Here is a 13,113-nt window from a genome sequence, read left to right on the forward strand (position 1 = left end):
CAAACATTTAAAAACACTTTAGCCTGAAACAAGAAGCAGAGCTCCAGGATGGGGTTCTTATGAATATGAGGACAGACTTGATTCTCTGTGGCTGAGATCACCAATGAAAAGCCTCAGAAGACCCCTGCAGCTGGATCAGACCAAAGACCCATGCAATCCGCTATCCTATTCTCATATTGAAAGTGGCTCATGAAGTATCTCTAATGTTCCCCTCCTTTGTCCTCCTTTTCTGCTGGGAATCACAGGGCCACAAAACAATTCCCCACTGAGTCACACAGTAAAGCCAAATATGCAAAGATTACTTTACGGTTTTCTAATATGCTTTCTGAAATCTAAGAAAATACAGGCACCCAAACTCTTTTCCTGATGAATATTGGGTTGCATTCCACATAGTTCTAAAGAGGGCGTTCTGTAAGCTCAGGAATTTCTCCTTGTGCAGTGCAATCTTCAGCCCCTTTCCCTCCGTTCTGTTCTGAAGTTTCTCCCCACCCTGGGGAGCAGCTTTGGTGATGGCATGCAGGGAGATGTGGGGGCAAAGTTCCTTTGCACTAGTGCTAAAATCTAGCACTAGCACAAACATTGTGAATTAACAGTGTGATGGGGGAGGACAGCATTTCTAGTGGGGAGATGTGAGAATCACAACTACCTGCTTTTCTTTATGCTGAGCAGTGAAAAAGTGATAAACTCTATTGGGTGATGAGTTTCACTGAATGTTTTGCTCACACAATATGAATCCCAAAGGGAACTACAGGAATTGAAGTCCGTTTAAATTAAACATGTTCTAGCAAAAGTGAGGATTTGTATATAAAATGCTTACCATCCTTGTCCTTATAGGTTGAATCAATCCCAACAACAAAGTTTCGAATCATGGTCATTGCCATTTGAAACTCCTCTCTGTTTTTCAGTTCCTTCTGATCTAATAAGGAGGTAGGTAGAAAAGAAATGAAGAAATTGTTTTCTAGCACCCTGGTCTGATGACCTGGGGGAGGGGATACTTGGTTTCAAACTGCTTTTAATATTGAATTTAAATTGCTGACTTTTCATGTGCCCCAGGACCTTAGAGAGAAGGGTGAATAAAAAAATCAAATCAACAAAAACATAAATACAATTTCTATTAATATTTTCTTCTCCCTACCCTTATATTGAGGCTTCCTATGCCTTGATAGCGGCTGTCCTGCTGGTCTGAAGTCCCGTTTCCATTTAGCCTGTTGCCTCTGTCATCAGATGGTTTGGCCTTCCTTTGAGAGCTTTAGATTTTTGGGTTTCTAGATACACCTGTCCTCTTTGTCCTGTGGGCCTGCATTTGCCAGGCTGCCAAATGCCCTGCTGTATGCAAATTCCTGGATCATTTGGTTTCCTCCCCCTGAGCTTTGCTTACTTTGAGTGCCCTTTAAATATGAATTAGCTATGAATATAGGCCATTTGTTCATCTATCTAGTGCTATTTTTCTAAAAAAAGAGGCACTGGAACTCACCTTGAATATCTCCCTTGTTCTCTTAGATTGGCAACAGAGCCCACCTGAGAGGGGCTGGAACTGAGCCCTGATGAATTACGATTGAAAATAGCCCTGCATATATCTAGATATTTAGGTAGGCTCTGGACCCACCCACTTTGGCCATGGCCTTATCCTCTGCAGTCTCTTTCCCCCAAGCACTTTCCTTCAAAGGGACTGGACCCCTAGAAGAGGGCAGGGTGGTGAGGATCTGAAATGGGGGCTCTCTCCCAGCAAATGAGGATTATTTGGGAAAGGAGCAGAGAATTGCAATTGGGAAAGGGAATTGTCCAGGGTGTTCCAGGGGCTTGTGTTAGCCTAGGCGTTTATTCCAAGTGCTGGAACTCACTTATTCGGGGAGAACAAAACAGTGCCATTGCTCTCTGGGTGACAGCTGTAACTCCCTCCACGAGATCAAAGAGAGATGAAAGGGATAAATGGAAGGTGGGTCCTGCCATCTCTTTTTGGAAATGCTATTGGCATTTAAGCAAAGCACATGACATTATTTGCAAAGTATGCTAATTATGTACTTACATAGAAGGAAAATCAGTAGTGTCATGGCACTAAGGATGCAAATCTCAATTATGACAAATCTTTCACCCGTTGGAGATTGGAAGAAGGCAACCATGTCCTGAAAACCAGATGCTTGAAGAAAAACAATTCTGCTTTAACCATCGGTAGCCAACATACCATTCCCAGCCCAGGAAAAAGGCTTCCATATGCTGTGGCAGCCATCAGCCAGAGACAGTCACTTGCTCAGGTGGTGGGCACTTGGGAGGATAAGCAGGAGGAGATGGCAAGGTGAGATGCCTTGCTGCTTGAGGAAACTTTTCTTACAAATGTCTGGATCAGAAGACAGGAGCCTTAGATGTTACTTTCTCCCCCCCCCCCCGACAAATGACAAGATGCCCCCTCCATACACATAATTCCACATTCAGAAGCTAGACTTGCCAGGCCATTGGCTGATATTTCGATGCTGCTGATGGGGCAGCGGACTAACTGAGGAGGTGCAGTGCAGCTTGTGTGGTCTTCATATCTCTACCCACCACGGCACCTGCTACTCAGTGGCGTAGCGTGGGGGGTGCCAGGGGTGCCGGCCGCACCGGGCGCAACATTTGGGGGGCGCGTTTGGCCGGCCCCCCTCGAGGAAGCGGGAACCTCTCCAAGGCGCAGCGCGCCGTCGGTGGAGGAAAAGAGCCGCACAGCAGCAGCAGCAGCAAAGCCGGGAGGAGGAGGAGGTGGAGCGAGCCTGCTAATTGCTTGCTGGGAATTACCGTAATTTTCACTCCAAAACACACACTTTTTTGCTCCTAGAAAGGAAGGGAAAATGCCTGTGCGTGTTACAGAGCGAATGCACTCACTGGATCCATGGCTGCCGTCAGTCAAGCAAACCGGGAGCTGCTTGCAGGGCTTTGCACGGCTCTAACTTTGCTTGCTTTACAGCCAGGAGGAGGGGGTGGAGCTGAGGAGGAGGGAGGGAAGGAGAGCCATGCCAGCAAAGCGGGCAGCAGCCGCTTACACGCGAGGAGGGACAGACGGGAGCCATAGTGAGCCGGAAAAAGCGCCGCGTAGCCAGCAACAGCTGCTGCAGCCTCAGCTAGCAAAGGTCCCTGCGCTCTAAATGGAGCAATGAGGCTGCAGAGGGACGGCAGGGCACAGGAGGGCTCTGAGCCACGAGCGCAGTGAAAACCAGTAAAAAAAGTTTTTTAAAAGGCTGCTGGGGACAGGAGGGCACGGGATGAGGGAGAGGGGGAAATTACAATTCTCCCAGCGTCTCAGCTGATCCGCTGAGCAGGACTTGGGTTGCAGGGGATTCACCATTAGCTGTGTAAAGCAGCAAAGAGGGAGAGAAGGAGCAAAGCGGGAGAGGAAAGGAGCTGCTTACACTGCTGTAAGTGGCTGCTGTCCGGTTGGCTCCTTTAAAGCAACAGTGCTCTTTCCCTCCCCCCTCCCCCCTCCCCGCTCAGCTCTCCGAAAAGCTCCTTCTCCACCCACCCCATGCGAGCTCCTTTTCCCCTTAGACCCCTCTCCTTCATCATTAGCAGCATCCTTCTCCACCCACCCCACGCGTGTTCCTTGTCCCCTTAGACCCCTCTCCTGCATTATTAGCCACATCCTTCTCCACCCACCCCACGCGTGTTCCTTGTCCCCTTAGACCCCTCTCCTGCATTATTAGCCACATTCTTCTCCACCCACCCCACGCGTGTTCCTTGTCCCCTTAGACCCCTCTCCTGCATTATTAGCCACATCCTTCTCCACCCACCCCACGCGTGTTCCTTGTCCCCTTAGACCCCTCTCCTGCATTATTAGCCACATCCTTCTCCACCCACCCCACGCGTGTTCCTTGTCCCCTTAGACCCCTCTCCTGCATTATTAGCCACATCCTTCTCCACCCACCCCACGCGTGTTCCTTGTCCCCTTAGACCCCTCTCCTGCATTATTAGCCACATCCTTCTCCACCCACCCCACGCGTGTTCCTTGTCCCCTTAGACCCCTCTCCTGCATTATTAGCCACATCCTTCTCCACACACCCCACACGTGTTCCTTGTCCCCTTAGACCCCTCTCCTGCATTATTAGCCACATCCTTCTCCACACACCCCACACGTGTTCCTTCTCCCTTTAATACTTTTCCTTCCCTCCCCACTTAAAATGTGGTTACAAAGCACGGATCCACATGGATCCTCAGGATTTTTGCACTGGGTCACCCCAAGTTCACCATCAGATCATATAGCATATGCATGGCTACACCCTGCACCAAAACACACACACGCACCCACTGTTTCATGGGGCTGCAATGGCGCAAAAACGTGGTTACAAAGCATGGATCCACATGGATCCTCAGGATTTTTGCATTGGGCTACCCCAAACTCACCGTCAGATCACGTCTGTGGCCACAGCATGAACCACAAAAATCATACATCCACTGTTTCGTTTAGAATATTTTTTTCTTGTTTTCCTCCTCTAAAAACTACGTGCGTGTTATGGTCAGGTGCGTGTTATAGAGCGAAAAATACGGTAAGCGAAAGGCTGCTCCGAAGCCTGGCGGCGGGAGGAGGTCTCTCCGCCCCACCGCCAGCCTTCGGAAGGCTCCTCCGAAGCCTGGCGGTGGGGTGGAGAGACCTCCTCCCGCCGCCAGCCTTCGTAAGGCTGCTCCGAAGGCTGGCGGTGGGGCAGAGAGACCTCCTCCCGCCGCCAGGCTTCTCTCCGCCCCACTGGCAGCCTTCGGAAGGCTGCTCCGAAGCCTGGCAGTGGGGCGGAGAGACCTTCTCCCCGTGCCAGCCTTCGGATGGCTGTCCTGAAGACTTGTGGTGGGAGCAGTGGCGTAGCGTGGGGGTGCAGGGGGGGACTGCCGCACCTGGCGCAACATCTGGGGGGGGCGGAAGAGACTCGAGTGCTAAAATCCACGGGTTAGGGGGCGCAAATTACTTGCCTTGCCCCGGGTGCTGAGAACCCACGCTACGCCACTCCTGCTACTTGAGGCGACTGCCTCATTCTGCCTAATGTTGGAGCCATTCCTGGCTGCACACAGTAAAGGAACACCACAGTCAGCAGCAAAAAGTGTGCTGAATCCTGGGGTTTCTATGGGGATTAGTGGATCTCTGGCACCCAAAGAGCTGTGTGTGCTACTCTCTGCACTCCTCCCTAGCACAACATGACTGGCTCCACTCCCTGCCTGTCTCTCCATCAACTTCCCTTTCCCATGCATTCCTCTACTTCATGAGAAACCTCATCCCATATGACTGTGCTGTATACAGACCACCAGTTTCTTTTGGTGCTGCTTTACGCTTTCTGGACATTCCATATCTTCTGGATATTGCACGCCTTGCAGGCATTGGCTTCCCTGTCCTCTCAGTTTTCTCTGTGAATCAACAAGTTATTATAACATGCAGGATAAGAATATGAACACATTGGTTGGGTGGTGGGTGTTTAACCTTCAAGACCCAGAGTATGTCTCTTGTCAAGCATCAAAGCTCACAATATTTGCTTTTGTTGTCCTGCACTTAATCTCTCTTGGAAGATATTTGGCTCTCCCAGAAGCAGAGCATCTCTGCAAATGTAGCAAACAGGAACCTGATACTTTGGAGCATATTTTCTTTTCTTCTGATTTGGCATTTATGCCAGAAGACAATTATTAGAGGCCTTACAACTTAACAGGCTCAATTCTATGCCACCAACGGTTAAGGATCTGCTCTCGGACAGGAATGATCAAATTACTTTAATAGTGGCTGAATTTTTGAGTGTTGTCCATGTAGAAAGACTGGGCCATTATAAAGAGATTTAGTTGTTCTTAATTGATCGGTGATGTGGTAGTGTTATATTGTATTATTTATGCAAATTGATTTTCTCTGGAGTTAAAAATCTGACCGGGACAAACCTTGTTATGCTGAATTCGTATTTTGCACAATTTGTATATGGTGTTTGTTTGATAATGTGTGGTTTGCTATGCCTAATAAAGGATTGACTTTTATAAAGAACCACTTAATCTTTCTATTACAGGAACATAAATTTTAAAGTAGATGCAGATCTACAAAGGTCAAGGATTTCCTTGGTACAAAATTAATATGCACAACAACTTCAAGTCAAAATTGGGTCTCAATGAGGCATTTCCAATATTACACTTTGGTGTCTATAAGTATCAGACAATTCTTTCCTATAAAGACATTTTTGAAACGTCTTTCTTTTTCTTTTGCTGGATCAGTTTTAAACCAAAAAGATGTTCCATATGGATTCCAAGGAATTTTTAATTTTTTAAAAGGTAATATAGCACATTCTCATTTTGCATTCTATATCTTTCTAAACTCCTGGACATCTAGTTTCTAGAAGTTCAGTAAGCATTTGCAAACAACAGTTATGGGTTTGATCCATATGTTCACTCTATATTTATTTTACGGGGTAAATCAAATTTGGGGCAATCTTCTTTGTGAATGAAATGGGTTGATCTGTACATCAGCTGATAAGGTCAGATGGAGTGTTTTTGGTTCTGCTATTATTGCAGCTGAAATCTCAGTTACTGGTGTGTGCTAAAAAGAAATATCTTGCTTTGCAACATTCATTGGTGTTTATTTAGAGGCTATCTGCTTATGTCAAGATTACTTGCTGTGCCAAATTACCATGCCTAAAGGTCCAAATGCCTTTCAATTTTGTGTTTGTCCCTTCTGCAGCAGCGACTAGAGCTGTTTTCATCAAGATACCAGCCCTCAGGCTGAAAGTGGCTTCCCCATAATACATTGCCAAATGTTCACCATTTCATAGATCGTGTGGGATCTATGAGATCTTCAGATGTTCCTGGGTGCCAACTCCCTCCATCACAGGCATCATTGTCAATGGTTGGGGATGTCAGGAGTTGGAGACCAGTAACATCTGGAGGGCCACATGTTCCTCACCCTTTAAGGAAGGTATATACATTTAATTATATAACTACCTCCTAATCATCAGAAAAGATGGAGTCCTAGATCTGGTCTCAGTTGGATGCATGTAAATCCAATTGAGTCTAGCAAGACTTTGGAGACCATGAGCTGGACCTGAAAAGAAACAGAGGGAAGCTGTTACCCAGGCTCCCCAAGTGTGCCACTTCATTTTCTTTTTGCAAAGACCTAGCCTGACATCTGATGCTGCAGCTTAAAGAAAAGAAGAAGAGGGCTGTTGTCTAATTCTGTTTTGAAGCCTTATGAGCTAGCAAATGGGTTTTCCAAAGACTTGTATTTTCTGGATCATGATCCGGATCATGATCTGGATCTGGATTGACAAACTGGGCCCATGAATCAGAGGAGGGCACCTGTATTGCCAGAGATTAAAACAGAATGTGATTTGCCATGTAGCTGTAGCTTTAATATAAGGAACCTGGCTGTTTGAGAAGAAGTGAAAGCAACTTCATGACTTGGCTAGCTATCAAACACCTGACTGCATGAGGGATGGATGGAGCAAAGTAACCTTACATTGACTGAACTGCACAGATAAAGAATGCAAATGAAGGCTCACACCCACATGTGTCAACTCCCAGGTCAGATCAAAGGATGGGAACGGAATTACATCATGAATTACATCTGTTGCCAGCTTGGCATGAGACCTTCACTATGGACTATATAAAGGCCAGCAGCTGGAGACAGGGAGCTCTTGATACATTGTTCTATGCTCCATTCCAGAATGTGAAGAGAACGACCGTCTGCCAGTATGAAGTGTCCCAGATAATCCTTACAGATCTCCTTTGGCTGGGGAGACATGAAGAACTAAACCTATTCTATCTGTTTTATGATTATTGTGGCCTAAGATCTTTTGCATAATAATAATAATAGTAATAATAATAATAGTAATAATAATAATAATAATAATAATAATAATAATAATAATAATAAATATTTATGCCCCTCCCATCTGGCTGGGTTTCCCCAGCCACTCTGGGCGGCTTTCAACAAAAGATTAAAAATACATTAAAACATCAGTCATTATAAATTTCCCTAAACAGGGCTGCCTGCTTATAGATTATATTATTGGCTTTACAGTTTATTCCAGTTGCTGTTGGCTTTGTGTTAGACTGTATTCTACATTGCTGATCAATTTCTTTGCTAATGTTTACCAATTAATAAAAGTTTTTCTCTACCTAAGAGTCTCTGTCCAGTGGAATCCAAAGAACCTCTTGCTTGCCTGGTGGTTGCTATTGGCCAATACAGTGATACAACTGGTAACACAGCACCTGTACACAGCCCTCAAATGTTCCACCACTCAGTTTCATTGAGTTCTTGTATTTAAAAGAGAAAAACCATCTGTAGTTTATAAAAGCTCCCTCTCATTTTCCCTCTTAGTGACCTTTTGGCCCTGGAATGAGACCCTGCAAATATCAAAGCTTGTAAGGAAAGTGTTCCACCCATCAGACTTATTTCTGTTTGGATACCTTGATGTTGTCATGGAACAATCTTTTCCCTAATTTCTTCCTAAGGGTTTTTCATCCTTCCACTGGCTACGAACCACCTCCCTTGTGATGTCAGGCATTCTAGAACTCCTCCCATTTAGGCTATACCATTTCCTGATTGGCTGCTGATCATATCCAATCAGCATTCCACATAAAGCATAAATCCAGGGAAATGTTTATTTCAGATTTGTTATACTACTTATTTTTCCAAAAGTTATTAGTTTTATTTTTTTTTATTTAGGCCGGGTACATACTTTACCTTCAAAGCATATCCCCCAGAAGAATCCTTACTCCTCATAAACTCTGGTAGTAATATTGGAAAGCTTTCTATCTCAACACTTGTAGCAGGAAAGATGGCAAAGTGCATTAGTGTAAATCTTCATTTGCAAAGTTAAAGCACAAAGAAAAGGAACAGAAGCAATTGAATTTGGTCTATGTTTATTGAATGTATCATCATCAAAACATTCATGCCATCAGTGCTATTTTTCCACACTCAAAAGGTACTGGAACTGACCATGAACACCTCCCTTGCTCTCTCACAATGGTGTCCTCCTGAGAGGTGTCAGAACTGAGTTCAAGTGAGTTCCAGATGCAAAAAAGCCCTGCATGCAGCTGACCTTCAACCAATGGCAACTCATCGAGAATTGTACTTGGATAGAAAGACAGATCTGCACAAACTCTGAATTGGACTCTGATAAGCTTCACATTCCTGCCCACCTAGTAGTTCGAAAGCAAGTCAAAGTGCAAGTAGTTAAATAGGTACTGCTCTGGCGAGAAGGTAAATGGTGTTTCCGTGCGCTGCTCTGGTTTGCCAGAAGTGGCTTAGTCATGCTGGCCACATGACCCGGAAGCTGTACAACGGCTCCCTTGGCCAGTAAAGTGAGATGAGCACCACAACCCCAGAGTCGGTCACGACTGGACCTAATGGTCAGGGGTCCCTTTACCCTTTACCTTTAAGCTTCATATGCTAGAAACCCCTCATAACTATGTACTCTTGTTTCTCTTATTGTTCATTATGTTTTTGTATGTTTATATGACACTACCAATAAAAATATTGTTCAAAAATGATTTCTGTCATTCATATCCTGCCCTTCTGTATAAAGATACAAGAATCATATAACACTGGTCCTATCTCCAGTGGCTCCCAGTACATTTCTGAGCACAATTCAACATGTTGGTGCTGACCTTTAATCCTCTAAATGGCCTCAGCCTTGTATACCTGAAGGAGCATCTCCAGCCCCATAGTCCAGCCTGGAGGTCCAGCTCCAAGGGTCTTCTTCTGGCTCCCTCACTGTGAGAAGTGAGGTTGCAGCGAAACAGGCAGAGGGCCTTCTTGTGGAACACCCTTCCATCAGATGTCAAGGAGATTAAGATCTACAAAACTTTTAGAAGACATCTGAAGGCAGCCCTGTATCGGGAAAGTTTTAACACCAGAAGCTAAGAGACCAGTAGATTCAGAGGCTGCTCAAGTGTGGGAAGAGCTGGACATTTTTGAGATAGTAGCTAGGCAACCAGGAGGGAGGGAGCCTTTAGGAGATTCTTCATTCGAGAGTGGTGGGGAAGTCCCTCCGTCCCCTAGAACTCGGATGACTGAAAGTGTCCAGGAACAACAGAAGGCTTGTTACTTCTTATTGGAAACTACCGGAGGGAGAGGGAAACTCCCTTGCCAGCCAGTGTACTTGACATCCCCTGAAACAGGCCTTGCATTCTCCAGTGTCCATTGTATGCTGAATCAAGTTAAATATACCACATACAAATCACCACTCAAATGAGAAAAAACACACAGAAAGCAGATGGAGAACCAAGAAAGAAAAAGAGAGAATTAAACCAGGCACCCTCTGGCCTGTTATTAAAAGGCACCATGACCTTGGGAGAAAGATTACATGACCAGTTCATTCTTGTTTACCAGCTTAACCCAAAACAGCACCTGCTCTCAGCAGAATGGAAACTTACTTGTCAGTTAAAATGTTCCAGGTTGCACCAGCTAGAAAAGGCACCAACTTCTAGCTTGTGTCACACAGAGAAAATACCAGAACCTTCTACTTGAATCAATAGGTAAGAAATGATCTCTACACTTAGATTAAGGCTTTCTGTACCTCAAAAACGCAAGCTATCACACTGTGAGCTTTGAGTGATCTTTGAGTGAAGCGCATTATAGAAATTTAACAAGAAAACAAATAAAATGGCTACTAGGATCTAGGGGTCTAAGGAGACCACAAGCTTAACATGAGTCAAGAGTGTGATGCAGCAGGGGGACGGGGAACTAATGCTCTTCTAGGCTGCATCAACAGAAGTCTAGTGTCCCATTCAAGGGCAGTAATAGTACCACTCTACTTTGCCTAGGTCAGACCATACCTGGAGTGCCGTTTTGGGCACCACAATTTAAGAAGGATGTTGACAAGCTGGAAGGCGTGCAGGAGAGGGCAACCAAGATGATCAAGGGGCTGGAAATCTGTCATGGAGGCTTCAGTTTGAGATTCCTGCATTGCAGAGGGTTGGACTAGATGACCCTCTGAGTCCCTTCCAACTCTACAATCCTATGATTCTATGAGTCTAACTATCAAGCATGTGGTAAAGAAACATGACAGGATGGAATCCCAACAGAAGTTCTGAAAGCCAGCTTCAGATCTTCCTTCATGAAACACCTCCACGACCTCCTCTTTGAGAGTTAGGAACAAGGATCAATGGCATAATAATAATAATAATAATAATAATAATAATAAATTTTATTTGTTTCCCGCTCTCCCCAGCCAAAGCCAGGCTCAGAGCGGCTAAAATCATATAAATAAGACAATATGCATAATACAATATACAATATGCAAATAAATTAACATTCAACATTCATTAAAATAATATAGAATAATATTAAATATCAGCATTTCAAAATTAAACAGAAATCCACTCAACAGTTACAATAAGTAATTTCTAAACCCCAATCAATAAAACAACAGCAAACCACAGTGCACAACATAATACAGTACAAAATGAGAAGCAGAGACTGGAGGGTGGGGCAAGGCAGGTGGAAAGAGGCCTTGCCTGATGAAATCTCCCCCCTCACAGTTCTTCCTCCAGGCACAGCTTCCTTATGAGGAGACCCAGGGCCGGAGGGTGGGGCAAGGCAGGTGGAAAGAGGCCTTGCCTGATGAAGTCTCTCCCCTCACCTAAGAGGCATAAGAAACAAGTAGCATACATACCACCAAAATGATATCTTTTTGTCAATAAATGTCAGGAGTGGAGAACCCTCTCCTCTCCTGGTAGTATCATATATATTTTCAGTCATTTGGTTGCAAGACAAAGAATCCAGGTCTCCACGCAAAGCAGATGTTGCCTACTCTGAAGATCACCTCTTCCATCCCCAACAACATACTGAGTACCTACAGAAAATCCTGGGAATCACACTCCTCTGCATTATTTGCACCTGAATGCAGAGTGAGTGATGAGCCCTTGGAGAAGGAGAATCTCCCAAACTTACCAGGGAGATCTCTGCAGTCTGCTCTCTCACTCCCCCCTCCTCCACCACTACCTTCAGCTATAATTCAGTTCTGCCTTCTTCTCCTCTTGAAACTGCTGGAGACAAGGTGGCGAACCTTCCCACTCTCCCTCCTCTTCTGAGAGGAGCTGAACAGACTGAGTGGACACTTCTGAGTCTTCCTGTTCAGTTCATTCCCCGACAATAAAGAATTTAAAATATCAGTTCTCCTTGGCTGGGTATACAGGACAGATTGAAGCAACCACAACCACTTCCAGCCATCAATCATGCAAGATGTGGCAGGAGAGGTCCCCGGCTACACTCCTGGGGTGCTAGTCCTCAACACAGACCCAAGCTATTATTCACACCTTGTAAAGGTATGATTCAGGACAGCAGAGTCTAATTGGTTACTTACCGTATTTTTCGCTCTATAAGATGCACCAGACCACAAGACGCACCTAGTTTTTGGAGGAGGAAAACAAGAAAAAAAAATATTCTGAATCTCACAAGCCAGAACAGCAAGAGGGATTGCTGCACAGTGAAAGCAGCAATCCCTCTTGTTGTTCTGGCTTCTGGGATAGCTGCACAGCCTGCATTGTTCATTTTCAAATTTGCAGCCAGTCTGCGGGGTTGAGCGCAATAGGACAGGTACTCTGGGTGTTGGTTCGGCCCTATCCTCCGGTGAAACATCTACGGGGCTGACATTAACTTTTGGGGATACAAAGGATATAATCTTCTCTAAGGAGCCTTTGATGTCTCTTATATATTTAAAGATACAGTCCACGGTTTTAGCCACTAGGTCTAACGTGGTAGAGTGTTCAAGTAGTAATTCAGAGAGATGGTTTGCTTGTTCTCCGATGCAGTCTTCCGCCTGATCTTGTGGTGTTTAGTGTCACTGGCTTTGGCCGCAATAAAACTTGAAACAGCCTGCATTCGCTCCTTAAGACGCACACACATTTCCCCTTACTTTTTAGGAGGGAAAAAGTGAGTCTTATAGAGCAAAAAATACGGTAACTCAGTTGACGGCCACTGTGCATTGGAGCCAACTTCAAGAGGTAGAGTCCCCAATAAAATATTTTAGGGGGCCACCTCCCCCAAGTTCATGGGCATTGCCAGTCAAATGATGTGTGTGCACTGTCTTGTGATTGATTATGCAGGGGGGAGCTTACCTGCTCCACCCCCAATATTTTATTCACCTTGGCACCCCTGCTACCATGAATGCCATGAAAGGAGCAGCACATGCT

General features: G+C 45.2%; 1 protein-coding gene across 4 annotated transcripts in view; it reads right to left on the minus strand.

The window, feature by feature from the left end:
* Positions 1-13,113, minus strand: part of LOC310685893 (CD209 antigen-like protein 2) — a gene marked incomplete at its 3' end in the record, with an annotated part of 285,718 nt that overhangs the window by 32,429 nt on the left and 240,176 nt on the right. For 3 of the 4 annotated variants that reach the window (XM_083458979.1, XM_083458978.1, XM_083458980.1), the window contains exon 6: positions 818-916. The exons of the other annotated variant lie outside the window; for it this stretch is intronic. In XM_083458979.1, the coding sequence (XP_083315105.1) occupies positions 818-916 (99 nt within the window). The remainder of the gene's footprint in view (positions 1-817; positions 917-13,113) is intronic. 4 annotated transcript variants of the gene reach the window in all.

Source organism: Podarcis liolepis, assembly GCF_965112155.1.
Source record: "Podarcis liolepis genome assembly, chromosome: 9".
In the NCBI taxonomy this organism is placed as follows: domain Eukaryota; kingdom Metazoa; phylum Chordata; class Lepidosauria; order Squamata; family Lacertidae; genus Podarcis; species Podarcis liolepis.